The 24,579-nt window shown below is 44.5% G+C and overlaps 1 protein-coding gene across 1 annotated transcript in view; it reads left to right on the top strand.

Annotated features, from left to right (window-relative positions):
• LOC137325104 (stearoyl-CoA desaturase 5-like) overlaps positions 1–24,579 on the top strand; it is a 104,808-nt gene that overhangs the window by 40,216 nt on the left and 40,013 nt on the right. Inside the window, exons 3-4 of the mRNA XM_067989826.1 lie at positions 690–895; positions 10,981–11,213. Of these exons, the coding sequence (XP_067845927.1) occupies positions 690–895; positions 10,981–11,213 (439 nt within the window). The remainder of the gene's footprint in view (positions 1–689; positions 896–10,980; positions 11,214–24,579) is intronic.

The following is a 24,579-nucleotide window of genomic DNA, read 5'->3' as shown; positions in this document are numbered from 1 at the left end:
TAATTGTTTTAAAAATATACATTGCACAATATATTGCAATATACATCCGTTGTTTATACATTGTCAAGGCGTGGTTCAGTGTACATGATAATGATGCAGAGCGAAAGCAAGTGAACCTCAAGTCCTATTTGTGCAATAGTTAGGCAGTGGATTACATAAAAGGCTGATTTTAATTTGCCCTTTTAATTTGTTGCAGGTGGATACTGTATTTCCTACCTCACATGAATTCCAAACTTCTGATAAGATTCGGTCAAGATCTTTCTCCCAGCCGATCTATATATAGATTGAGCACAAGGGAACAATAAGGATTGAATTTCCTGGTGAAACTTGCTTGGCTGTGCTTTCATTGGATATGAGGAAAGTTTCCAGGGCTGTGAATTTCCAAGTGACTGGCCCAATTAGCTTAGTCAAATTGAAGGTGCTTGATCTGTAGATGTTGCAGAGTATCATTCCAACCAATCTGAAATTTGGCTCAGGAGGGATTTAATCACTGCTTTATTAATGAAAACCGTGACAGCCTTTGATGACCCTTTTTATGTCAGGCCCTGAATCCCCACTTGGGCTGGGAGTGGGTTTGTCAGAGTTACACCGTGTTTGCAAGATGAACTAGATCAGGAGGCATAGGATTTTTCATAAGGTGACTTAATGGCCAGATCTCTCTTAACCTGTTTGCACCTTTCTCCTCACAGAATGACATCTACGAATGGTCCCGGGATCACCGGGTACATCACAAATACTCGGAGTCTGACGCCGACCCCCATAATGCCAAGCGTGGATTCTTCTTTTCTCATATCGGCTGGCTGTTTGTTCGGAAACACCCGGATGTGACGGAGAAAGGAAAGAAGCTGGATGTCAGTGACCTCCTTTCTGACCCCGTTGTTGTGTTCCAGAGAAAGTAAGCACTACTGAGTGAGATAAAACTTTGGGAATACTTCGGGACGAGGATGCTGCCATTGTAGCAGTAAAGGAGGAGGTAGTAGCATTATTGGATAGGATAAAAATAGATAAAGAGGAGGTGCTTAACATTGGCAGTACTGAAAGTAGAAAAGTCACCTGGTCCAGATGGGATGCTTTCTAGGTTAGTGAGGGAAGTAAGGATGAAAATTAGAGAGATTCTGGCCACAATCTTCCAATCCTCCTTAGATATGGGAGTGGTGCCAGAGGACTGGAGAATTGCAAATGTTACACCCCTGTTCAAAAAAGGGGAGAGGGATAAACCCGACAATTACCGGCCAGTCAGTAGTGGGGAAACTTTGAGACACAATAATCTGGGACAAAATAAATTGGCACTTGGAAAAATATGGGCAAATAAATGAAAGTCAGCACGGACTTGTTAAAGGAAAATCATGTTTGATTAACTTGATTGAGTTCTTTAATGAAGTAATGGAGAATGTTGATGAGGGTAGTGTGTTGATGTGTATATGGGCTTTCAAAAGGCATTTGATAAAGTACCACATAATAGATTTGTTAGCAAAATTAAAGCCCACTGGATTAAAGGGACATTGGCAGCTTGGATACAAAATTGGCTAGGGGACAGAAAGCTGAGAGTAGTGGTGACCGGTTGTTTTTCAGACTGGATGGAAGTACAGAGTGATGTTCCCCAGGGGTCGGTATTAGGACCAGTGCTCTTTTTGATATATTAATAACCTCGCCTTGGGTATAGTTTCAAAGTTTGTAGTTGATGCGAAACTCAGAAATGCAGTAAACAATGAGGAGGATAGTAACAGACTTCAGGAGGACATAGACAGACTAGTGAAATGGGCAGACACACGGTGGGTGAAATTTAACAGAGAAGTGTGAAGTGATGCATTTTGGTAGGAAGAATGAGGTGAGGCAATATAAACTAAATTGTACAATTTTAAAGGAGGTACAGGAACAGAGAAACCTGGGGGTCTCTTGAAGGATCTTCGAAGGAGGCAGGACAAGTTGAGAAGGCTGTTTAAAAACACATATGGGATCCTGGACTTTATCAATAGAGATTTAGTGTACAACAGCAAGGAATTTATGCTAAATGTTTATAAAACGCAGGTTAGGCCTCAGCTGGAGTATTGTGTTCAATTCTGGGCACCGCACTTTAGGAAGGATGTCAAGGCCTTAGAGAGGCTGCAGAATAGATTTACTAGAATGGTGCCAGGGATGAGGGACTTCAGTTATGTGGAGAGACTGGAGAAGCTGGGTTTGTTCTCCTTAGAGCAGAGACGGTTAAGGGGAGATTTGATAGAGGTGTTCAAAATCATGACAAAGTAGATAGGAGAAACTGTTCCCAGTGGCAGAAGGGTTAGTAGCCAGAGGACACAGATTTAAGGTGATCGGCAAAAGAGCCAGAGGCGACATGAGGAAACGTTTTTTTAACGCAGCGAGTTGTAATGATCTGGAATGCATTGCCTGAAAGGGTGGTGGAAGCAGATTCAATAGTAACTTTGAAAAGGGAATTGTATAAATAAGTGAAGGGAAAATATTTACAGGGCTATGGGGAAAGAGCAGGGGAATGGGACTAAATGGCTCGCTCTTTCAAAGAGCCGGCACAGGCACGATGGGTGGAATGGCCTCCTCCTGTGCTGTATCTACTATGATAATTTGCAATACTTGTTCACTATTGCTAATAATAAATATTGAAAGGGATTCTTTTTTGGAGATTTTATTCCAATGGAGTCAAAAAGTAACAAGGTTTATTTGGATTATCACCATCATCTGCAGCATGGGCTCACTAAGTGTTTCCCTGCCCAAATCGAAGGAGTAGTGTTCCTTATTGGCATTGTCAATGGTAGCGTCCCTAATATTATTAAGCCACCATCAACAAAGTGGCAGTAAATAGTTGGTAATTTGTATTTTTTTAAAAAAGCTAAATAAATAATTTCTTGTAGATTAGCACTCACGGCAGTGTTTTGTCTTGTATGTAGGTGGCCTGTACAGATGGCAGCTGGGCTGGTAACCCCCCCCACAGTCTGACCCCATCCCCTAGGTGGGATGTGGGACACTGACTGACAGCTGATATAGTGTGACAAGCCATGCATGTGTAAATGAAGTTGAAATTTAATCTCATTTCAACTTTAAAAAGCATGTAATACTGTTCCTTTAATTTTTTTTAGATATTGTGACATTTGGGAGAGATAAAAAAACTGCTTGACTGTATCAAGCTGAAAACACCAGCTATTCTGACATGAGGATAATTGGATTTCTTTTGTTTCAGTCTTATTAAAAATTTAAGCCAGCTAACTGCATTACATTGTAACAAAGCTAGCTCATCAAATCAATTTCAATAAAGGGGAATGACTCGTATTTGTTTATACTCCTACAAACACGGCAGTGTTTGCTTAGCTGTGCTCTTGCCTCTTGGGAGCAGTGCTTTCCAAAATCTTGAGTCCAAAAGTTTGGATGCTGGTCCTTCCTAACCACCAATCACTGTTTGCTGCTTGCTGTTGGAAGTGAACAAAAAAACCTTTTTGTTTGCCTCTGCTGCTGTTGAGGAAGTTTTCCTTTCGGCATAATATATAACAAAATCATATCCCTGCCTTTATAAACGTAACATACAGAGCAAATCTTCTCCCTGTGTGTTCACAGTGAACAAAACCAGATTTCTTTTCCTCCATTTTTCCCCCTATCCTCCCTTCCTCTCCTGTATTGGCCAGATCTTCTCTTTTGATTTGTTTGTACCTGTCTCCTCACAGAACGACCTGCACTAGGGTATGATTCCAAAGGCACTGACTTTCCTCCAGTAGCTTGCGCTCATGTTCATTGTTCATGTGTGAGACTTGACCAGGAATGTTGGCAGGCTATCTGACTGTGGAGGGCATCACAGGCAAGCCTAATTCCATCCTCACCTGATGTCCACTCACCTGCATTACCAAATGGAGTCACTGGATAGTGGCCAGGACCGGGAACTCTGGCTGATTTTTCTTCCCCTGCCCTAGGAGCACTGTACCAGACTGGTAACGCCCTTTGTTGCTCTGATTGGGATTAGATAACTCAGCACAAACTGAAGACCGAATGTGAGATGTTTCTACACTGTATGGTTCAGAGTCAGTTACTTTACCACTGAAAACCTATTAAACTAGACTTGACTGCTCATTCAGCCATCGCACCTGTATTGGTGCCAGCTCTTCAACTGGAGATATCGGGGTAATAGTAACTCTGGGGATAGTGTGAATTGGGTGCCCATTATATGTCCCGCCTGGTTTTCCCTTCCATTCACTTCAATGGAAAGGAAAATCAAGCGTAGTGTATAATGGGCGGTTAATTCGAAATCACCCAAAGTTAAAATTACCCCCATCCACTCTAATCCTGTTTCACTGCCCTTTTCCCATCTATGATACCATATATTAAAAATCTTACATCTGCATGCACTTCTTCTCTACAAAATTTTACTTCCAGTTGTCATGTTTTGGTCTCACTTTTGTGTTAACCTTTTTTTCATTATAAATTCCAATGTCCATTGTCTGTTTCCTGTTGTTATTTGCTCACCAAATGGTGGAAACAATTTTTAAATATTTACCTAAGAGAGTTGGGAATCAAATCAATGTTGAGCAGGGGATTACCCTGCCAGTTATGCGACTGAGGCTGTAAGAGAAAAGTGCCATGTTGTCTGTTTACAAATTATTTCAAACATTGTTGCCCACAATTAGAAATGTCAATAGTTTTCAAAGAATGCACATTGAACCACTTTATCATAACCATCTGCTGTCAGAATGCATTAAGAAACATGTTCATCTTCCATCTTTTGAGATATCTTTACCTCATAAATAAGGAAAAGATCGATTACCTAAATTGCACAAGTGATCTTGTGTTCCATAACACCAAGGTGTTCATATAGGAGTACAGTAAAAACTGTGCCAAGGTTCTCGTGCATTTTTAATGAAAAGCCAACAGACCTCCAAATGAATTGGTTATTTCAAGCCTGTAAGTTCTACTTGAATCATGTCCAAATACTGCATTTGCATTGTATCTTTCACAGACAACTTGCTGCATGTTGACTGTGCACAATTCTTAGCCGTTGACTTTGACTGTGCTGCATTGGGTTGTGATGTTAAATATGTAACCCTAATGACTTAGGAATTGAAACCACATACCTTAGAAGGAAGCTGTAATTGTGTCAAAGGTTCACCTTTAGGCTCCCCAGTGCCCCAGTGGGTAAGGCACTACCTGGTGCAGTAATAAGTCATACTAGCCAGAAGGCCCCAGTCTCCAATCTCTGACTATTCTCAGTTAGGGTAGCAGTTTGGGATGTTAGAATTGGCTTCAATGCCCTTGATCTAGGGAAAGAAAATAAAATCAGCCAGGGTTCCTGCTGCTGATCACTATCCAGTGACCCTCTGCTGGAGAGTGGATGTTTGATGAAGATAGGATCAGGTTTGGATATGATGCCCTCTGTGGTTGAATAACTTGCCAATGTTCACTAGTCATCTTTACAGTGGTGTGTCACCAGTTTAACCCTCTATTCTACTCAACTATTCAAAAACTGCCTTAAAAATCATAGGTTACAGCACGGAAGGAGGCCATTCGGCCCATTGAGTCCGTGCTGGCTCTATGCAAGAGTAATCCAGCTCTGCCGCGCCCTTTTCCCATAGCCCTGCAAATTTTTCCCTTTCACGTTCCCTTTTGAAGGCCTTTTCAGGCAGTGCATTCCAGATCATAACCACTAGCTGTGTATTAAAAAAAAAGTTTTTCCTCATGTCACCTTTGGCAAAAGAACCAATCACCTTAAATCTATGTCCTCTGGTTCTTAACCCTTCCGCCAATGGGAACAGTTTCTCTCTATCTACTCTGTCTATACTCTTCATGATTTTGAATACCTCTATCAAATCTCTTCGCAACTGTCTCTGTTCCAAGGAGAACAACCCCAGCTTCTCCAGTCTATCCACGTAACTAAAGTCCCTCATCCCTGGAATCATTCTAGTAAATCTCTTCTGCATCCTCTCTAAGGCTTTCACATCTTTCATAAAGTGTGGTGCCCAGAACTGGATACAATACTCCAGTTGTGGCCGAACCAGTGTTTTATAAAGGTTCATCATGACTTCCATACTTTTGTACTTTATGCCTCTATTTATAAAGCCCAGGATCCAGGATGCTTTTTTAACCGCTTTCTCAACCTGACCTGCCACCTTCAATGATTTGTGCACATATACCCCCAGGTTTCTCTGTTCCTGTAACCCTTTTAGAGTTGTGCCTTCTATTTTATATTGCCTCTCTTCATTCTTCCTACCGAAATGTATCACTTCGCATTTTTCTGCGTTAAATTTCATCTGCCAGGTGTCCGCCTATGGCACCAGCCTGTCTATATCTTCTTGAAGTCTATCACTATCCTCCTCACTGTTCACTACCCTTCCAAGTTTTGTGTCATCTGCAAATTTTGAAATTGTGCCCTGTACACCCAAGTCCAAATCTTTAATATATATCAAGAAAAGCAGTGGTCCCAGCACTGACCGCAGGAAACACCACTGTACACATCCCTCCAGTCCGAAAAACAACTGTTCACCACTACTGTTTTTTGTCCCTTAGCCAACTCTGTATCCATGTTGCTACAACCCACTTAGTCCATGGGCCGCAATCTTGATGATAAGCCTACTGTGCGGAACTTTATCAAACGCCTTTTGAAAGTCCATATGCACCACATCAACTGCATTGCCCTCATCTATCCGCTCTGTTGCCTCATCAAAATACTCTATCAGGTTAGTTAAACACGATTTGCCTTTAACAAATCCGTGCTGGCTTTCCCTAATCAATCCACACTTGTCCAAGTGACTGTTAATTCTGTCCCGGATTATTGTTTCTAAAGGTTTCCCCACCACTGAGGTTAAACTAACTGGCCTATAGTTGCTGGGTTTATCCTTACACCCTTTTTTTGAACAAGGGTGTAACATTTGCAATTCTCCAGTCCTCTGACACCACCCCCATATCTACAGATGTTTGGAAGATTATGGCCAGCACCTCCACAATTTCCACTCTTACTTCTCTCAGCAACCTAGGATGCATCCCATCCGGGCCAGGTGACTTATCTACTTTAAATACAGCTAGCTTTTCAAGTATCTCTATCAATTTTTAGCCCATCCATTATCTCAACTATATCTTCCTTTACTGACACTCTGGCAGCATCTTTTTCCTTGGTAAAGACAGATGCAAAGTATTCATTTAGTACCTTGGCCATCCCCTCTGCCTCCATGAGTAGATCTCCTTTATGGTCCCTAATTGGCCCCACCCCTCTTACAACCCGTTTACTGTTTACATGCTGTATAAGACTTTTGGATTCCCTTTTATGTTGGCCGCCAGTCTATTTTCATACTCTGTCTTTGCCCCTCATATTTCCTTTTTCACTCCTCCTCTGAACTTTCTACATTCTGCCTGGTTCTCACTTGTGTTATCAACCTGACATCTGTCATACGCCCTTTTTTTCCATTTCATCTTACTCACTATCTCTTTTGTTATCCAGGGAGCTCTGGCTTTAGTTGCCTTACCTTTCTGCCTTGTGGGAATGTGCCTAGACTGTACCCAAACCATCTCCTCTTTAAAGGCTGCCCACTGTTCAATTACAGTTTTGCCTGCCAATCTTTAATTCCAATTTACCCGGGCCAGAGCTGTTCTCATCCCATTGAAATTGGCCCTCCTCCAATTGAGTATTTTTACTTTAGAGTGATCCATGTCCTTTTCCATAGCTATTCTAAACCTTATGATACTATGATCGCTGCTCCCTAAATGCTCTCCCACTGGCACTTGCTCCACTTGGCCCACCTCATTCCCTAGATCCAAGTCCAGTAAAGCCTCCTTCCTCATTGGGCCGGAAACGTACTGGTTAAGAAAGTTATCCTGAACACATTTCAAAAATTCTTCCCCCTCTGTGCCCCTTATTATTATTGTTATCCCAGTCTATGTTAGGATAGTTGAAGTCCTCAGTTATCACAACTCTATAGCTTTTGGACCTCTCTGTAATTTCCCTGCAAATTTGCTCCTCTATTTCCTTCCCTCTAGTTGGTGGCCTATAGAAACACCCAGTAGTTTAATGGCACCTCTATTGTTTCTTAACTCTAACCAAATAGATTCTGTCCTTGACCCCTCCAGGACATCCTCTGTCTCCAATACTGCAATATTCTCCTTAATCAATACTGCCACCCCCCTGCCTCATTTCTTTCCTTCCCTATCTTTCCTGAACACCTTGTATCCAGGAATATTTAGTACCCAATCCTGCCCTTTTTTGAGCCAGGTCTCCGTTATCGCCACAACATCATATTCCCATGTAGCTATTTGTGCCAGCAGCTCACCAACCTTGTTTACCATGCTTCGTGTGTTTACACACATGCACTGCAAACCAGTCTTAGACTTGTACTCTCTCTTCGTCTGATCCCACTTAATACTGTACTATTACTTGCTCTAGTGCTACCTTTCTCCTCCAATCCTTTGTGCCCCTTGTTTCTCCTTTCCATTGCTACATCCTGGTGCCCATCCCCCTGCCAAATTAGATTAAACCTTCCCCCACAGCACTAGTGAACCTCCCCGCGAGGATAATGGTCCCAGCTCCATTGAGATGCAACCCATCCGGCCTGTAAAGGTTCCCACCTTCCCTAGAACTGGTCCCAATGCTCCAGGAATCTAAAGCCCTCCCTCCTGCACCATCTCTCTAGCCACCCATTCATCTGTTCTATACTCACTAGCGCATGGCACTGGGAGTAACCTGAGATTACTATCTTTTGAGGTCCTGCTTCTTAATCTCTTTCCTAACTCCTTAAGATCTGTCTGCAGGACCTCATCATCCCTCTTTCTACCTATGTCTTTGGTACCAATATGGACTACGACCTCTGGCTGTTCACCCTCTTTCCCTCTCCCTCTCCCCCACCCCCCCCCCCACCCAGAATATTCTGCAGCCGCTCAGTGACATCCTTGACCCTGGCACCAGGGAGGCAAAATATCATCCTGGAATCACGTCTGCGGCCGCAGAAACGCCTGTCTGCTCCCTTAACTTTGGAATCCCCTAACACTATTATTCTCCTGACCTTTCTCCTCCCACCCCTCCCCTACCCCCGGTATAGCTGAGCCATCCATGGTGCTGTGGACTTGGACTTGGCTCTGGCTGCACTTTGTAGAGGAACCCCCTCCCTCGCAAGTATTCAGAACTGAATGCTGGTTAGAGAGTGAGATGCACTCAGGGGACTCCTGCACTACCTGCCTGGTCCTCCTAGTCTGTCTGGCGGTCACCCAGTCCCTCTCTGCCTGCACAAATATAAATGACAGACATTTGTTCTTTAGAATTTATAGCTCACCCCCCCCCCCCCAACCCCCCAAATTATTGTTTTACTTTTTTAATAATCCTATTTTAATTGAATGGGAAGAATCAGCCAGGATCCCCACTGTTAGCCTGTGATTTCCTACTTGAAGTGCAGGTTGGGCTCAGCCACGATGCCAGTATTCATTGTCATGAACTGTAGCCATTCAGCCTGTGGAGCCAGAGCCAGAGCCAGAGCCAAACATGAGTCACTGGACTCATGTTTGGAGCTGGAGGAGTAAGGGGAGAAAACTGGAGGAAGAGGGGAGCAATTACAGGAAAGGGTACGTAGGAAAATCCTGTAGGAACGTGTATGTATACAATACAGCGTAAGAAAAATACTCTATTTAAGCTGCAGAAAAATATTCTATAGAAAAATATACTATCCACTATAGCAAAGTAAAGTACTTTAGGCAGGAGAAGACTATTGATACCTCTGGCATGTCTGTCCAATAACCCTTTTCTTTCCTGTGAGATTGCTCTGTGTCATTTGTAAAAATGTAATGGTCGTGAAACCATTCGGATGCAAAGAACTTGTCTGCTTCCTTCCTGGGATGAGAGGGTTGTCCTATGAGGAGAGATTGAGTAGAATGGGCCTGTACTCTTTGGAGTTTAGAAGAATGAGGGGTGATCGCATTGAAACATATAAGATTTTGAGGGGGCTTGACAGGCTAGATGCTGAGAGTCTAGAAATGGGGGACATATTCTCAGGATAAGGAGTCAGACATTTAAAACTGAGATGAGGAGAAATTTCTTCACTCAGATGTGAATCTTTGGAATTCTCTACCCCAGAGGGCTGTGGATGCTCAGTTGTTGAGTATATTCAAGGTTGAGATCGATTTATATTTTTGAACTCTAGGAAAATCAAGGGATATGGGGACTGGGCGGGAAAGTGGAGTTGAGATCGAAGATCAGCCATGATCTTATTGAATGGCGGAGCAGGCTCGAGGGGCCTTATGGCCTATTCCTGCTCCTATTTCTTATGTTCTGATGAACCCCTGATTGAAAAAGTTTCCCGTTTGACCACTTGAACTGGCAGTTTGTTCCTTCTGTTGATCGTCTTTTTGCTAAAGAAATTCACCAGGAATTTCCATAGGGGTTCTCCCAATTGGCTACCATAACCTCATTGAAAGATTGCTGGAACCCCCGTTTATGCATCTATCTGGAGTTTCCGCCAAAGTTACGAGGACCAATCGGGAGAACCCCTTGAAGAAATTCATGGAGTTTCTGTTTGATTTGCATTATTCACTTTAGTTTACCTTGTCTTGAATCTATGCTCCCTGGTTCTGGATCATTGTATACATCAGATAAACATATTACATGCCTTCATAATCTTAAAAAAATCATAAGTATCCCAACAAAATCCCTGGGTATACAGTCGCCCTTCATATTATGGTATGGAAAGATCTGGTATTAACCTTACAGACCTCCACTGAACTTTCTCCAATAACATGATATCCTTTTGAAGAAGGGTAACCAAAACTGACATGTACATTGTAGATAATTATTATAGATTCTAGAAAAACCATTTGGTCTTAATTAAAACTGTCTTCCTACCTGTCAGTTCAAATAAAGGGGAAACAATGCTCTTTTAACCAGCTACTGAAAGGTTTACCAGAATGTTAGCGGTTTTATTATCTGTTTTCATCTCATGCACATGTACTGATTATCAAGCTTTTTAAGGGAATTGTGCTGGTGATTTGTGTCTAAATAAGATCTGCTCTCTTTCGTAGGTACTACAAGACCTCCGTTTTAATCATGTGTTTCTTAATGCCAACTTTTATCCCCTGGTACTTCTGGGGAGAGAGCCTGTGGAATTCATACTTCCTGGCTTCCATCCTTCGATATACCGTATCTCTGAATGTCACGTGGTTGGTGAACAGCGCTGCTCACATGTACGGAAACAGACCCTACGACAAGTACATCAGTCCTAGAGAAAACAGATTAGTTACTTTCGGAGCAATTGGTGAGTCGGAAGCCGGTTTAAGCTGTTATTATTCTGTGAATTAGGTTGTGTTCTTAAACATACGATATTTGATAGCAGTAGGGGATTGAATTGGATAGATGTTCACGCACAGTTAACAGCTTAACTGTGCGTGAACATCTATCCAATAGCGATCATAACATGATCGAGTTCAATGTAGTGTTTGAAAGGGAAAAAAAGTGAGTCAGCTGCTAAGATTCCAGACTTGGGTAAGGCCGACTTCAATGGGATGAGACAGAGACTGTCCACAGTAAACTGGGCAAATCTGTTAATGGGTAAAACGACTGATGATCAGTGGGAAATGTTTAAAAAAACATTTAACAAGATACAGAACCGGTTTATACCCCTGAGGGGCAAGAACTCTACTTGCCATAAAAAACAGCCATGGACAACGAAAGAGGTAAGGGACAGTATAAGACATAAGGAAAGGGCATACAAAAAGGAAAAAAATGGCACAGATCCTGGCAAATAGGAAAGATACAAAGATCAACAAAGGGTCACAAAACAGATAGTAAGAGCTACAAAAAGAGAGTATGAAAAGAAGCTTGCAAGGGATATCAAAACCAATACGAAGAACTTTTATAGTTATATTAGGAAAAAAGAGGGTGGTCAGGAGCAGTGTTGGCCCCTTAAAAACTGAAAGTGGGGTTATTGTCATTGACAATGGGGAAATGGCGGACATGTTGAATGATTACTTTGCGTCAGTATTTGCAGTAGAAAAAGAGGATAGCATGTCGGAAATCCCAAGAAAACTAATATTGAACCGGGGACAGGGACTCAATAAAATTAACATAAGTAAAGCAACAGTAATGAAGAAAATAATAGCACTAAAGAGTGACAAATCCCCAGGACCAGATGGTTTCCATCCCAGGGTTTTAAAGGAAGTAGGTGAGCACATTGCAGATGCCCTAACTATAATCTTTCAAAGTTCTCTAGATTCAGGAACTGTCCCTCTAGATTGGAAAATTGCGCATGTCACTCCGCTTTTTAAGAATGGAGAGAGAGGGAAACCGAGGAATTATAGACCAGTTAGCCTAACATCTGTTGTGGGGAAAATGCTGGAGTCTATAATTAAGGATAGGGTGACTGAACACCTCGAGAATTTTCAGTTAATCAGAGAGAGCCAGCACGGAGTTGTGAAAGGTAGGTCGTGCCTGACAAACCTTATTGAATTTTTTGAAGAGGTGACTAAAGCAGTGGACAGGGGAATGTCAATGGATGTTATTTATATGGACTTCCAGAAGGCATTTGTTAAGGTCCCACATAAGAGACTGTTAGCTAAGATAGAAGCCCATGGAATCGAGGGAAAAGTACGGACTTGGTTAGGAAATTGACTGAGCGAAAGGTGACAGAGAGTAGGGATAATGGGTAAATACTCACATTGGCAGGATGTGACTAGTGGAGTCCTGCAGGGATCTGTCTTGGGGCCTCAATTATTCACAATATTTATTAACGACTTAGATGAAGGCATAGAAAGTCTCATATCTAAGTTTGCCGATGACACAAAGATTGGTGGCATTGTAAGCAGTGTAGATGAAAACATAAAATTACAAAGCGATATTGATAGATTAGGTGAATGGGCAAAACTGTGGCAAATGGAATTCAATGTAGGCAAATGTGAGGTCATCCACTTTGGATCAAAAAAGGATAGAACAGAGTACTTTCTAAATGGTAAAAAGTTAAAAACAGTGGAGGTCCAAAGGGACTTAGGGGTTCAGGTACATAGATCATTGAAGTGTCATGAACAGGTGCAGAAAATAATCAATAAGGCTAATGGAATGCAGGCCTTTATATCTAGAGGACTGGAGTACAAGGGGGCAGATGTTATGCTGCAGCTATACAAAACCCTGGTTAAACCGCACCTGGAGTACAGTGAACAGTTCTGGGCACCGCACCTTCGGAAGGACGTATTGGCCTTGGAGGGAGTGCAGCGTAGGTTTACTAGAATGATACCCGGACTTCAAGGGTTAAGATACGAGGAGAGATTACACAAATTGGGGTTGTATTCTCTGGAGTTTCGAAGGTTAAGGGTTGATTTGATCGAAGTTTATAAGATATTAAGGGGAACAGATAGGGTGGATAGAGAGAAACTATTTCCACTGGTTGGGGATTCTAGGAGTAGGGGACACAGTGTAAAAATTAGAGCCAGACCTTTCAGGAGTGAGATTAGAAAACATTTCTACACACAAAGGGTTGTAGAAGTTTGGAACTCTCTTCCGCAAACGGCAATTGATACTAGCTCAATTGCTAAATTTAAATCTGAGATAGATAGCTTTTTGGCAACCAAAGGTATTAAGGGAAATGGGCCAAAGACAGGTATATGGAGTTGGATCACAGATCAGCCATGATCTTATCAAATGGCGGAGCAGGCACGAGGGGCTGAATGGCCTACTCCTGTTCCTATGATTAGGGCTCGGGGATGCAGCTAATTTCACATTGACTCAAGCATCTGGGATTTTAGTGATGAAATTTAAAAAAGGTTCAATTCTCTTTGCTTTATGCCCCTCTTCTCCTGAAGACAATAGCTCCGATTTCGTGAGGCCCCACTCCAGTAGCAAGATCTCGCATGCAGGGGTGGAGGTTTTAGAATCGGGCACTTGAGGGGCCAATTTATGTAGATGCAACAATCTCTCAGATGTTTTGGCCTCACTCATCAGTACCCTGTGACCTGCACTTTGACATGTCAGAGGAAACCTGTCTTCACCATCTCTGCTTCATTAAACAGGCTGCCAGAGAGCTGTGCTGCCAGCTGCACAATGGCCTGTATACAACATCTGGGTCAGGGATGTCTGTTTCCATACAGGGTGAAGGTTACCACAGCATGAAACTTGCACGTGACCAGATCATTCCAGGAGATACCTGCTATACTAGGCAGTCTGCAGTACAGACATTTATCAGGGAAGTGACAACTGCATTGTTTGAAAGGGCCATCACTTTTGCTGTGGAAATGAGGCATCAGATGAACAGGACATGCAGCTTTTTCCTACTGGCAGGGTTTTCTTGAGTGTAAAGGGTACCCATGTGGGCATTAGGGCTCTTCATATGAACTCTGTAGTCTTCATGAAGAGAAAAGATTTGCACTCAATAATGTTCAGGTGGTATCTCACCACAGAAACATCACAGAATTACATAGAAGTTACAACACAGAAACAAACCATTTGGTCCAACCAGTCCATGTCAGTGTTTACCATCCATTAAACTGCAAACATGAGTCCTGTATGGTGTGTTGCTCCCTGGTGCCAGGGTAAAGGATATCACTGAGAGGATGCAGAACTTTTTGAGTGGGGGGGGGGGGGGTGGAAAGGGGAACAGCCAGAAGTCATGTTCCATATGAGAACCAATGACCGGAAGGAAGAGGGTCGAGATCCTGCAGTCAGAGTTTCAGGAGCTAGCAGGGAAGTTAAAAAGCAGGACCTCAAAGGTAGTAATCTCTAGATTACTCTATGTCATGCGCTAGTGAGTATAGGAATAGTAGGATAAGACAGGTTTTTGCGTGGCTGGAGCAATGGTGCAGGAGGGAGGGCTTCAGATTCCTGGGACATTGGGACCAGTTCTGGGGCAGGAGGGATCTGTTCAAGATGGGCGGGTTGCACCTCAACAGAGCTGGGACCAATATCCTTGTGCTGTGGGGGAGGGTGTAAACTAATTTGGCAGAGGGATGGGCACCAGGATGAAACATTAGAGAGGAGAAATGAGGTGCATAAAGGACTAGGAGGGACAAGTAGCACTAGAGTAGAGAAGAGTTCAGAAATAGGAGGGATCAAACAGGAGTAAATGCGAGGCAGTCTACGATGAGATTGTAATGCATGTGCATAAATACACACAGCATGGTAAATAAGGTTGGTGAGCTGCAGGCTCAAGTCGCCACATGGGACTATGATATAGTGGCAATAACAGACCTGGCTCAAAGAAGCGGAGGATAGGGAACTTAATATTCCTGGTTACAAGGTATTCAGGAAAGATAAGGAAGAAAAGAAAGGATGGGGCTGGCAGTATTGATCAAAGAAACTATTATAATACTGGAAAGGGATGATGTAGATGTAGTTGTGGGGTCAAAGACAGAATCTATTTGGTTAGAATTAAGAAATAATAGAGGAGCTATTATGCTAATGTGTGTATACTACAGGCCACCAAATAGTGGGAAGGAGATCGAGGAGAACATTTGCAGGCAAATTACAGAAAGAACTATAGAGTAGTGATAATGGGGGACTTCAGTTATCCCAAAATAGAATGGGACAGTGACAGTGTAAAGGGCAAAGAGGGGGAGGTTTTCCTGAAATGTGTTTGAGAACTTTCTGGAACAGTGTGTTTCCAGCACAACCAGGAAGGAAACATAGTAATATAGTAACAGACTTCAGGAGGACATAGGCAGACTGGTGAAATGGGCAGATACATGGCGGAGAAGTGTGGAGTGATGCATTTTGGTAGGAAGAATGAGGTGAGGCAACATAAACTAAATGGTACAATTTTAAAGGTGGTGCAGGAACAGAGAAACCTGGGGGTACATACACAAATCTTTGAAGGTGGCAGGACAAGTTGAGAAGGCTGTTAAAAAGCATATGGGATTCTGGGCTTTATTAATAGAGGCATAGAGTACAAAAGCAAGAAAGTTATGCTAAACTGTTATAAAACACAAGGTAGGCCTCAGCTGGAGTATTGTGTTCAATTCTGGGCACCACACTTTAGGAAGGATGTCAAGGCTTTAGAGAGGGTGCAGAAGAGATTTACTAGAATGGTGCCAGGGATGAGGGACTTCAGTTATGCGGAGAGACTGGAGACGCTGGGATTTTCAGAATAGACAAGGTTAAAGGGAGATTTGATAGAGGTGTTCAAAATCATGAACAGTTTTGACAGAGTAAATAAGGAGATACTGTTTCCAATGGCAGAAGGGTCGGTAACCAGAGAACGCAGATTTAAGGTGATCGGCAAAATAGTCAGAGGCGCCGTGAGGAAACATTTTGTTACGCAGCGAGCTGTAATGATCTGGAATGCACTGCCTGAAAGGGTGGTGGAAGCAGATTCAGTAGTAACTTTCAAAGGGGAATTGGATAAATACTTGAAGGGAAAATATTTACATGGCTATGGGGAAAGAGCAAGGGAATGAGACTAATTGGATAGCTCGTTCAAAGAGCCAGCACAGGCACCTTGGGCCGAATGATTTCCTGTCCTGTACCTACTATGATACTATATTGCTGTGTAATCTGAATTACTCTGAGGACAAAAGACACAATTTTTCAAGTCTTTCTCCATAATTGTGTTTTCTCATACCAGGTAGCATCTTAGTGAATCTGTGTTGAACCCTTTCTAAAGCTTCAGTATCCTTCCTGTAGTGTGGAGGAACCCAATAGCAGCACACAAAGGCCTTGTTAAGGTTTTATATAGGATTACCATTAGACCTTGGCTTTTATATTCCATACCTCTTGTAATAAAACATTGGGGGGTAATTTTAACTTAACCTAACCTAACCTACCCAGCAGGAAATTGACGAGATCAGATCTGCTGCCCGTCTTACGCCCCGCCCGATTATATGGTCTATTGACTTAAGTGGAAAGTAAAATCGGGCATTGTGTGAAATGAGTGGCCGATTCGATCAGTTTCTTGCCAGGCAGTTAGGTTAAAATTAACCCCCTAGGGTTCTATTAGTTTTTTTTTAAATGGCCTTATCAACCGGAGGTGCTGCCTTTAATATGCGGTGAACCTGTACCCCCAAATCCCTCTACTCTTTCAAAGTACCCAGCCTACTTCCATTACTGCCACTTTTTAGCTCATTACCCCATCTTATCAATATCTCTTTGCCGCTTCCTTTGGTCTTTTTTAAAAAATATATATTTAATATACCTCCTAATTTGGTAACATTTGCAAATTTCGACACCATTCCCTCTAGGCCTATATCCAAATCATAGATATATACAGGGAAGAGAAGTGGCTTTAGAACAGAGCCCTGTGGAACTCCATGACCCACTTCCAATCACTTTTTTTTTTAAAAGCCTTTAATTTTTAATCCAGTTTACTGTCATACTCCTTAGGAGATTTTTAGAGGAGATTAAGGAGTATGGAATTAGGAGGAGGATAGTAAACCTTGCCAGAGGCTTTCCTAAAATCCATGTACATTATATCCACTGCATTTCCCCCATATATCATGTCTGTTGCCTCCACACACAATTCTATGAGGTTTATCAAGCACAATCATCGCCTTTGAAATCTGTGCTGACTGCTTCTATTTTCTCTTTATCTGGATATGTGGTAATTTCATCCTTAATTAAGGACTAAAATTTTCTCCAGCACAGACGTTAAGCAAAACTGGCTGGAATAGCTCTGTCTACCTTTTTAAACATAGGTACTACATTGGCCACTCTCTAGTCCTCCGGCACACATTTACACTCAATAGACCCCTGAAATATATGTTGGAAATTTCCTTGAGGTTTCTCCCGATCAGCTGCCATAACATTTAGCGCAATATCGGCGGAAACTCCAGATAAACGTGTATCCAGAGTTTCCACCGGAGTTGCAGCAGCTGATTGGGAGAAACACCAAGGAAATTCCTGGCAATCTTTTTTAGGGCCTCACCACTTCAGGATTCAGCTCCTCTCCAATATCCTTCTCTTTACTAAAGATCACTGCTAAGTGTTTATTAAATACCTCCACCATTTTTTGATCATCATCAATTCTGTCCTCTCGGGCCCACCCCACTTTTAAACAATTGGGAACATAGGAACAGGAGTAGGCCAGTCAGCCCTTCGAGCCTGTTCCGCCATTCAGTGAGATGGATCATGGCTGATCTGTATCCCAAATCCATCCACCCGCCCATATCCTTTAATACACTTGGCTAGCAAAAATCCATCTATCAGATTTAAAATTATTAATTGAGCTAGTATCTACTGCTTTTCGTGGGAGAAGGTTCCACACTTCTACCACCCTTTGCTTGAAGAAGTGTTTCTTAACCTCTCTCCTGAGTGGCCTGGGTCTGATTTTAAGGTTATGTCCCTTTGTCCTAGACTCCCCCACCAGCGGAAAAAGTCGCTCTCTACCTTATCAATTCCTTTCAAAATCCTAAAACCTCAATCAAATCACCCCTAACCTTCCAGGGAATACAAGCTGAGTTTATGTAATATCTCCCCATAATTTAACCCTTGGAGCCCTGGTAACATTCTGGTGAATCTGCACTACACTCCTTCCAAGGCCAGTATATCTTTTCTAAGGTACGATGCCCAGAATTGTACACAGTACTCCAGATGTGGTCTAACCAGGGTTTTGTATAGTTATAGTAAAACTTCCCTTTATATTCTAGCCCTCTAGTTATAAAGACTAACATTCCATTAGCCGTTTTGATTTTTTTGTACCTGACTACTACATTATAGTAGCGAGATTTTACAACTGAGTGGCTTGCTAGGCCATTTCAGAGGGCAATTAAGAATCAACCACATTGCTGTGGGTCTGGAGTCACATATAGGCCAGATGGGTAAGGGCGGCAGGCTTCCTTCCCTAAAGGACATTAGTTAACCAGATGGGTTTTTACGACAATCCGGTAGTTTCATGGCCACTGATACTAGTATTTTAATTCCAGATTTTTATTTAATTAATTGAATTTAAATTCGCCAGCTGCCGTGGCGGGATTTGAACTCATGACTCTGGATTTTAGTCCAGGCCTCTGGATTACTAGCCCAGTAACATAACCACTATTCTACCGTACCCGGTAGCATACTGCTTCATTATCTGAGGGGTTCCATTCGCAACCCCTCAGATAATGAAGCAGTCCGAGCCTGCATGCAGCAAGACCTGGACAACATCCAGGCTTGGGCTGATAAGTGGCAAGTAACATTCGCGCCAGATAAGTGCCAGGCAATGACCATCTCCAACAAGAGAGAGTCTAACCACCTCCCCTTGACATTCAACGGCATTACCATCGCCGAATCCCCCACCATCAACATCCTGGGGGTCACCATTGACCAGAAACTTAACTGGACCAGCCATATAAATACTGTGGCTACGAGAGCAGGTCAGAGGCTGGGTATTCTGCGGCGAGTGACTCACCTCCTGACTCCCCAAAGCCTTTCCACCATCTACAAGGCACAAGTCAGGAGTGTGATGGAATACTCTCCACTTGCCTGGATGAGTGCAGCTCCAACAACACTCAAGAAGCTCGACACCATCCAAGATAAAGCAGCCCGCTTGATTGGCACCCCATCCACCACCCTAAACATTCACTCCCTTCACCACCGGCGCACTGTGGCTGCAGTGTGTACCATCCACAGGATGCACTGCAGCAACTCGCCAAGGCTTCTTCGACAGCACCTCCCAAACCCGCGACCTCTACCACCTAGAAGGACAAGGGCAGCAGGCGCATGGGAACAACACCACCTGCACGTTCCCCTCCAAGTCACACACCATCCCGACTTGGAAATATATCGCCGTTCCTTCATTGTCGCTGGGTCAAAATCCTGGAACTCCCTACCTAACAGCACTGTGGGAGAACCGTCACCACACGGACTGCAGCGGTTCAAGAAGGCGGCTCACCACCACCTTCTCGAGGGCAATTAGGGATGGGCAATAAATGCCGGCCTTGCCAGCGACGCCCACATCCCGTGAACGAATAAAAAAAAAATTATAGTGATCTGTATACATGGACCCCTAAATCTCTTTGAACTTCCACTATTCCTAGCTTTTCACCATTTAAAAAATACTCATCTAACCTTTTGTGGTTCAAAATGGATGACCTCACACTTCCTATGTTGAAATCCATCTGTCACAGTTTTGCCCATTCACTTAATCTATCAATGTCTTTGTAATTTTATGCTCCCGCCTACACTACTTACTATACCATCAATCTTTGTATCATTGACAAACTTGGATATATGGCTCTCTATTGTGTTAACTAAGTCATTAATAAATATAGTGAATAGTTGAGGCCCCAGTACAGGTCCTTGTGGGACACCACTAGTCACTTCCTTCCAATTCGAGTACATTCCCATTATCCCTATTTTCTATCTTCTACCACCCAACCAATCTCCTAACCAGGTGAATAATTTGCCTGGTGCAAATTTTTCTGAGAACGATAGATTTTTGCTAACCACAGGTATCAATGGGATATGGAGCCAAGAAGTGTGATGGAGTTAGGATACAGATCAGCCAGGATCTCATTGAACCAGGCCAATAAATTCTCTTTTTCTGATATACTTGTAAAATACTTTTACTGTTGCTTTTTCCTCATATCCCTTATCAGCTTTTCTCCTTCCACTCTTTTATTTCCTCATTTACTTCTTTAGTATTTCCATTATTGTTATTACTATAGTCCTTATGTCCTCTCACCTTCGATTTTAATTGCTTTCTAACCTGTTTATTTATCCACGGCATCCTGAAACTATAGTAGTTTCCTTTAACGAAATACACTTACTTTGTACGTTTACAATCCCTTTTTAAAAAATATCCCCCTGTTGCAGTACAGTCCTGTGTGGCAATTTCTCTTTCAACCCCACCTCAGCTAGCTCTTTCCTTATCTTTCTATAAAGTCTGCCCTAATCCAACCTGGTGTTCTAGTGTATATCAGTAGCCATAATCCGGAAAGCAGCCATGATACCCTCCTTGTACAGCATTTCATGGTGCCCACGTTATTTGGAAGAGAAGAAACGTTGGGCGGATAGCTCTTTAGGAGAACTGGGCTATCCTCTGTAGCCATAGCTGCTGACCCCATTGAGAAACCCCAACAACAAAGCAGCACCTTGGCATGGACATCTGACCATCTGTTTCCTGTTCTTCGGCTGCCATCTGCACTTTCACAAAAAGTGTGCTATGAAAGAAAGACTTACATTTATATAGCACCTTTAACCTCAGGACGTCCCAAAGTGCTTTAGAGCCAATGAAGTTGGCTTTAGAAGTGTAGTCACTGTGTGATGTAGGAAACACGGCAGCCAATTTGTGTACAGCAAGGTCCCACAAACAGCAATGTGATAACGACCAGATAATATTTTTTTAGTGATGTATCCCTATGTTGAAGGATAAATATTGGCCAGGTCACCGGAGAGAACTCCTCTGCACTTCTTCAAAATAGTGTTGTAGGATCTTTTACATCCACCTGAGAGGGCAGACAGGGCTAAAGGTGGCACCTCCAACAGTGCAGCACTCCCTCAGTACTGCATTGAAGTGTCAGCCTAGATTTTATGCTCGAGCTCTGGAGTGGGACTTGAACCCAAACGCTTCTGACTCAGAGGCGAGAGTGCTACCACAGAGCCATAGCTGACACCAGGCATAATAAAAGTGTGTGTATGAAAGGGTGTTGGCTGTGTACAGTGCTTACATTGGTACCGCCCATAGGGTGAGGCATTTCCCAAATTAGGTTTGTGCCATGCTTGATGGGCTCCACAAGAAATATATGCAAAAGTGAGAAGCACATTCACCTTCGTGTAGCTCCCCATAAGCAGTACACTTCTGCCCCATTTGCAGCCAAGTATGACTACATTAACTGGGTTGGCAACCTCCCTCTATGCAGGTGCTAAATACTTTTAATGGACGGTGGTCTTCACACACAAATAGATTGTGCACCTCCTGTTTGCTCAAAGAGATTTTTTATGGTGGGGGGGGGGGGGGGGAGTGGCGCAGGGGAAGAGAAGAGGGAGATCAGGGTGGGGGGGCGGGAGGAGAGAGAGCCTGGTGAGATTGGGGTGGGGGGGCAGGAGGAGAGAGAGCCTGGAGAGATTGGGGTGGGGGGGCAGGAGGAGAGAGAGCCTGGAGAAATTGGGGTGGGGGGGGCGGGAGGTGAGAGAGCCTGGAGAGATTGGGGTGGGGGGGCAGGAGGAGAGAGAGCCTGGAGAGATTGGGGTGGGGGGGCAGGAGGAGAGAGAGCCTGGAGAAATTGGGGTGGGGGGGGCGGGAGGTGAGAGAGCCTGGAGAGATTGGGGTGGGGGGGGTGCGGGAGATGAGATAGCCTGGAGAGATTGGGTGGGGGGGGGGCGGGAGGTAAGAGAGCCTGGAGAGATTGGGATGGGGGGGGCGGGAGGTGAGATAGCCTGGAGAGATTGGGTGGGGGGGGGCGGCGGGAGGTGAGATAGCCTGGAGAGATTAGGTGTGGGGGGGGGACGGGAGGTGAGAGAGCCTGGAGAGATTGGGTGGGGGGGGGGGGCGGGAGGTGAGAGAGCCTGGAGAGATTGGGTGGGGGGGGGCGGACGGGAGGCGAGAGAGCCTGGAGAGATTGGGTGGGGGGGGGGGGGGGGGCGGGAGGTGAGAGAGCCTGGAGAGATTGGGTGGGGGGGGGGGGGGCGGGAGGTGAGAGGTGAGAGAGCCTGGAGAGATTGGGTGGGGGGGGGCGGACGGGAGGCGAGAGAGCCTGGAGAGATTGGGTGGGGGGGGGGGGGGGGCGGGAGGTGAGAGAGCCTGGAGAGATTGGGTGGGGGGGGGGGGCGGGAGGTGAGAGAGCCTGGAGAGATTAGGTGTGGGGGGGGGACGGGAGGTGAGAGAGCCTGGAGAGATTGGGTGGGGGGGGGGGGCGGGAGGTGAGAGAGCCTGGAGAGATTGGGTGGGGTGGGGGGGGCGGGAGGTGAGAGAGCCTGGAGAGATTGGGGGGGGGGGGGGGGGGCGGGAGGTGAGAGAGCCTGGAGAGATCAGCCGGGGGTGAGCAGGGTGATGAAAAGTCATCGATCTGAAACATTGGCGGTGATTTTAAACCCCAAGAACGGGTGGGTTGGGGGCGGGTGGGAGATGAAAATAGTTGTTTTTTTTGGGTCGCAACCGCAATATTTTCGGACTTTGCATTCCCAGTGGGAAGCCTGTACTTTTACACGCCGACGTTAAACCCGGAAATAAAACCGGGTCGCGGTCGAGACCCAAAAAACAACTATTTTCAACTCCCATCGCCCCCAACCCACCCGTTCTTGGGGTTTAAAATCATCCCCATTAACTTTGTTTCTCTCTCCACTGATACAGCCTAACCTGCTGAGTGTCTCATAGGAGTAGGCCATTCAGCCCCTCAAGCCTGTTCTGACACTCAACTAGATCATGGCTGACCTGTATCCCAACTCCATCCACCCGCCTTGGCTCCATATCCCTTAATACCCTTGGCTAGCAAAAATCTGTCGATCTCAGATTTAAAATTATTAATTGAGCTAGCATCTACTGCTTTTTGTGGGAGAGGGTTCTGCATTTCTACCACCCTTTGTATGAAGAATTGTTTCCTAACTTCTCTCCTGAATGGCCTGGCTCTGATTTTAAGGTTATGTCCCCTTATCCGAGACTCCCCCATAAGCAGAAAACGTTTCTCCATCTACCCTACCAATTCCTTTCAAAATCCTAAGAACATCAGTGAAATCTCCCCTTAAGCGTCAATATTCCAGGGAATACAAGCCTAGTTTATGTAATCTCTCCTCATAATTTAACCCTTGGAGCCCTGGTAACATTGTGGTGAATCTGCGCTGCACTCCTTCCAAGGCCAATATATCCTTTCTAAGGAGCAGTGCCCAGAACTGCTCTCCAGATGTGATCTAACCAGGGTTTTGTTTAGCTGTAGCAAAACTTCCTCCCCTTTATATTTTGGCCCTCTAGAGATAAAGGCCAACATTCCATTAGCTTTTTCGATTATTTTTTGTACCTGACCACTACATTTTAGTACATGGACCCCTAAATCTCTTTTGGACCTCCACTGTTCCTACCTTTTCACCATTTAAAAAATACTCAGATTGTTTTTTGGTCCAAAATGGATGAGCTCCTCCTCTGTTCACTGTGATGTCACTCTCTCTGTTCTTAGTGAATGGGGAAAGGGCTCCTCCCCCTGTGCTCAGCACCACTTCACTCAACTCCAGTCCGCTCCCATACTGATACCTGGGCTCCTCCCCCTGTGATCAGCACCACTTCACTCAACTCCAGTCCGCTCCCATACTGATACCCGGGCTCCTCCCCCAGTGATCAGCACCACTTCACTCAACTCCAGTCCGCTCCCTTACTGATACCCGGGCTCCTCCCCCAGTGATCAGCACCACTTCACTCAACTCCAGTCCGCTCCCTTACTGATACCTGGGCTCCTCCCCCTGTGATCAGCACCACTTCACTCAACTCCAGCCCGCTCCCTTACTGATACCCGGGCTCCTCCCCCAGTGATCAGCACCACTTCACTCAACTCCAGCCCGCTCCCTGACTGATACCCGGGCTCCTCCCCCTGTGATCAGCACCACTTCACTCAACTCCAGCCCGCTCCCATACTGATACCCGGGCTCCTCCCCCTGTGATCAGCACCACTTCGCTCAACTCCAGCCCGCTCCCATACTGATACCCGGGCTCCTCCCCCTGTGATCAGCACCACTTCACTCAACTCCAGCCCGCTCCCATACTGATACCCGGGCTCCTCCCCCTGTGATCAGCACCACTT

Source organism: Heptranchias perlo, chromosome 1 (assembly GCF_035084215.1).
Source record: "Heptranchias perlo isolate sHepPer1 chromosome 1, sHepPer1.hap1, whole genome shotgun sequence".
In the NCBI taxonomy this organism is placed as follows: Eukaryota; Metazoa; Chordata; class Chondrichthyes; order Hexanchiformes; family Hexanchidae; genus Heptranchias; species Heptranchias perlo.
The sequence above is the reverse complement of the archived record's forward strand: the minus strand, read 5'-3'. Positions and strand labels throughout refer to the sequence as shown.